Here is a 4,734-nt window from a genome sequence, read left to right on the forward strand (position 1 = left end):
AAGGCTGTTACTCCATCAGTTTCCATTTGGTTGCAAAAGTATCACTGAGATAGATTTTATTTTTTTTCTCAAAAGGCATAGCCACCACAGAAACTATCAACGTCTTGCCAAAGATTTTTTTTTTTTTTCCCTTCTTGGAGAAAAATGCAGTATTGAAGTGAGAGTGAGAGCAGGGATCACCAAGGCACTGCCACATGGCATTGGAATATCCACGATTGGTGCTCAGAGCACCACAATTCTTGTCCTTAATATTTAGTGGAAATTTACATATATTTTATGTATCCTCCAATGGATTGGATTGGATGGACCACGTGCACCCAAACATACACAGTTAGACGCACACAGAATTACACGTACACAGTGGCACAATACACGCACTCTTTCTCTCTCTCTCTCTTTCTTTATTAGCCGGAAAAACTTAGTTTAACCACAAGATCAACAAGTCTTTCAGTTCCCAAGAGAACCATTAATGGCTTCCACTGTCCTTTGCAACTCAATCAACTTGAACTCCACCTTAGTTTTCTCAAGAACCCACTTCCCACTCGTCGTTTCCAAAGGCTTCCCAGTAGAATTCCCACCTTATGTACACTTTAACCACCACTTCAAAACCAGAACAAGCAAGCACCAGAGGAAGCTGGTGCAAGTCAAAGCCCAAGTGGCAGAGGCTCCAACTGTGTCACCACCAACGGTAAGCGATGTGGAGCCACGAAAGAAGCTTCGGTTACTTGTGGCTGGAGGAGGGATTGGTGGGCTGGTTTTTGCTTTGGCTGCAAAGAAGAAGGGGTTTGAGGTGGTGGTGTTTGAGAAGGATTTGAGTGCTATAAGAGGGGAGGGTCAGTATAGGGGTCCAATTCAGATACAGAGTAATGCTTTGGCTGCTTTGGAAGCTATTGATATGGATGTTGCTGAGGAGGTTATGAACACTGGGTGCATTACTGGGGATAGGATTAATGGCCTTGTTGATGGGATTTCTGGTACTTGGTAAGTTTTTCGATATTATTTTGCCTTTTATATGTTTGGCTCTTCTACCTTATGTTTGCTCGAAATTTGTTTCCTTTTTATTTGTGTCAAAGGAATTCAGAGGAAGAGTTGCCAATTAATGAATCACATGACTCTTAACAACAAATTAGTTACAATTAGTACTCTTCACAAAAAAAGAGAGAAGAAACCTTGTTAGCTATTTGTGGGTTCCAGAAGGAGTTGCCGATTAACGAACCACGTACTTTTAATTTGTTAGTGGACTAGTGAAGTTATAATTGGGTTCATCATAATCACTCATATATCCAAGATCTACCTAGTAAATACCCGATCTACCTATTAAACACCTGATGTGGGACTCAACACGCACAACAAACACCCGATGTATCTTCACAGAATTGATGCAGTGAGTAGTGATGTTGTAGTCTGCGCTTGTGGTTTCAAGTGATGGTGAACCAATTACAGATATTGTGATTTGAATACATTCTTCACGAGCATTTTGTGGTAAATTCATGGTGTAGTCTGTATGATGCCATTATCTGTTAACATAGTTATTCTTACAAATTTAATTAATGAAGGAATGGAAACCGAAGTTCATCCCACAGATCATTATGCTGCAATTGCTTCAGTTTGTACGTAAAGGCCTGTCATGGATAATTGAATCTCTGCTACTATACTGCAGCAAACTAGCATTCTGTGAGTCCTAAAGTTATTTAATTGCCAGCAATTACTACCAGTCTACCATGGATTTTTTTGTCCATAATGGTGAATGTGAAAGCCAGTAATTTATGTTGACAATGGCATAGCTTAGTGTTCCAGGAAGACCAAAATTAGAGCTTTCCCCTATAAATCTTAAATATTCTTTCACCCATATCTAAGAGAGTGAAAAGAAAACATAATTCATCTAAGAGGAGTGGCAGCCATGATTGGATGAGTTAGTTGAACCAAATTAAGGAAATTACATGGCTACAAAATGATCCTCTCATCTGCAAATATGAATGTAAGGTAGCAGCAGAGTGATTCAGGCTAAGGGAGGTCTATCCAAGATAGATATCTAAAGTGGTTCTTATTTATTTATTTTTTTTGCAGCTTCTTTTATCCCAATACCGCCTCTAGTTCTAGGAAGGCAGCGTCAGTGCTTTATCCATTTTACTATTTTAGAGCTTAATTTTTCTTTTGTTTTGCCATTTCTTCAGACAATCTTACCTAGTTCAGAGACATATTTGCATGCTTCAACCAGATTCTGGCTTTTATTCCAACAAGTTTTACAATAAAAGGCCTAGAATTGCAAAGCACATGTATGATGAGAGAAGGATAAAACTAAACTGTTATTTAAACAAAAGAGATTAGTCAGATTGGTGATTAGTTCCATAATGCTTCAGAAGTAGAAATGTTCCTTTTTAACATAATTTCTTGTCTTATTTTGGATTGTAGTAGTTTTTACGGTCCCTATTGCTAGAAAATTCGAATTATAAGCATCTAGTCACATATATTGATATGTCGTTGATTATCAGGTACGTCAAATTTGACACATTCACTCCTGCAGCAGAACGAGGGCTTCCTGTCACAAGAGTTATAAGCAGAATGGCCTTGCAACAAATTCTTGCTCGTGCAGTCGGGGAAGATGTCATTATAAATGGCAGTAATGTCACTAAATTCGAGGATAATGGAGATAAGGTATTAAATATAGTATGAGCTGTTAACTTGTTGAAGTTTGTCCTTCCATTATCACCAAGGAATGTGTTGAATAGAAAGTTCTTTTCCACTTGTTTTGTTTCTTTCTTTATGGAATATGCATCTAATTAATTGATGTGCTCTACATGATAGTGTTTCATATATAGCTTAGATTTTGACTTTTTATTCTTTTTTCTTTTTAAAACCCAAATTTAGGTTACTGTGATGCTTGAGGATGGACAAAGCTATGAAGGTGACCTTCTGGTTGGAGCTGATGGTATATGGTCAAAGGTATTTTTTAATGCCCTGTATATAAAGACATGCCTTTTTTTAATACATTTTTATTTGTAATTCACTTTCTCTTTCTTTGATATATAGTTTTTGTTTACATATAACAATATGAAAAAGCGTATTAGTGTGCATGAGGGGATTAGGATAAGTATTAATGATGTATGGTAAGATATCTTAGCTCAAATTTGGTCTTACCAAGTAGCCATGGCAACCTGGTCCGTGAAATTTTCTCCTCATTATTTCAGAAGTCCTGACAAACATCATCTGCCAACAGGCTGAATGAAATGGTTTTTTTTTTTTTGGATGAGTGAGACACATATGATATGTTCTACCATTTTTAGGATATCTTATGGTCTAACAGGTGTAATTTAAGTTTCTAATATTAGATATGGTTTTCTTTTCAATAGGTGAGAAAGAATTTATTTGGACCAAAGGAAGCTGCTTACTCGGGCTACACTTGTTATACTGGTATTGCAGATTTTGTGCCTGCTGACATTGAAACTGTTGGGTATGTTTCATTCCACTTGAGTTACATGTTTGCTTTGCATCTTCGTTGTCTTACACCATAGGCTACTAACAAGCATTTGGATCATTGTCATTCTTTTTTCATATAATTCTATATCAAGTATAAAGGCTTATATTTATACTTCTCTTCTGAAGGTACCGAGTATTTTTGGGACACAAACAATACTTTGTTTCTTCAGATGTAGGTGCAGGAAAGATGCAGTGGTATGCATTTCACAAGGAAGCACCTGGTGGGGTTGATAGTCCTCGTGGTACTCACTCTTCAGACGCTTAAGCTTTTCAAACTACCAAGAAGTAGAAGTGAAAATAATGCAGGATAAAAGAACAATATCTGTTTTTGTGAATGTGTGTCTGTTTGTGAATAGGGAGTTCATGCATCTATATGAACAGACTTTAGCGATCGTGCCAAAAAAGAAAATGGCCACAATTAAAACAGAGTTTGCAGGAAATACACAAAGTAATAATAGATTGTTTAGCGCTAGTCAAGTTGGTTTTCATTCTCATATCTTCAGTCTGGATGGTGGAGAAGTTTTTGTGGTTTCAAATTAATGTCACAATCTCTTACTTTGGGATCACAAGATGGGTGAAAGAAAAAGGATTTTCAGTTTAAGCACTAGATTTTTTCAATTTTGCGTAGGGTGTGGCAAAAATTGTACAAATTATGATTTATATAGGTGCACAATAGGGTTAAAAGATACAGCACAAAACCTATTTCAAAAGGGAACAGGAAAACTAATCATGTGATCTCACTTGAGGTACTGACAGAAGAAATCTCAAATTCATTATACTCTTACTTGAGCAAAACCAAAATTTTCTCAATCTGTAGCAAGTTGACCTCAGAATTGCAATAGAAGTTTACTGGCCTACCGGTGGTGGGCATTTGGGAAAGTCAGGCCGATCAGGTGGCTTTACCTTTTGCTGGAACAAAAATATTTTTTGCTTAAGTAAAGTTTTCCAGTCTTCAATTCTCCAAGGCAGCTCCAAGACAACTCATAACAAACTTTTACAGGAATCAATTACACCCAATCATGAAATCTGATTACAATCATTGTCATGGGATTGGCCAACACTCATATCCTAATTGGAGTTGCCAAAATTTCAATAAGAGACACATGTAGGTTTAGTATATCTTCCTTGTAGCATGAACTATATGAAGGAAAGGTTCAAGTTTCATCTTAAGCGTCATCAATATATATATATATATATTTTTTTTTTTTTCAGTGGCGGCGCCACATAGTGTTTAGGGGGTTCAAATGACCCCCTGAC

General features: G+C 36.9%; 1 protein-coding gene across 1 annotated transcript; it reads left to right on the plus strand.

The window, feature by feature from the left end:
- The first annotated feature begins 294 nt into the window (after positions 1-294).
- LOC136069437 (zeaxanthin epoxidase, chloroplastic-like) lies at positions 295-4,078 on the plus strand. Its single transcript, XM_065777967.1, has 5 exons — positions 295-981; positions 2,493-2,655; positions 2,869-2,943; positions 3,351-3,451; positions 3,604-4,078. Exons 1-5 carry the CDS (start codon positions 470-472, stop codon positions 3,740-3,742), a joined length of 990 nt encoding a protein of 329 aa, XP_065634039.1. The 5' UTR covers positions 295-469; the 3' UTR covers positions 3,743-4,078.
- The last annotated feature ends 656 nt before the right edge of the window (positions 4,079-4,734 follow it).

Source organism: Quercus suber, unplaced genomic scaffold, assembly GCF_002906115.3.
Source record: "Quercus suber isolate HL8 unplaced genomic scaffold, Cork oak 2.0 scaffold_170, whole genome shotgun sequence".
Classification (NCBI taxonomy): Eukaryota; Viridiplantae; Streptophyta; class Magnoliopsida; order Fagales; family Fagaceae; genus Quercus; species Quercus suber.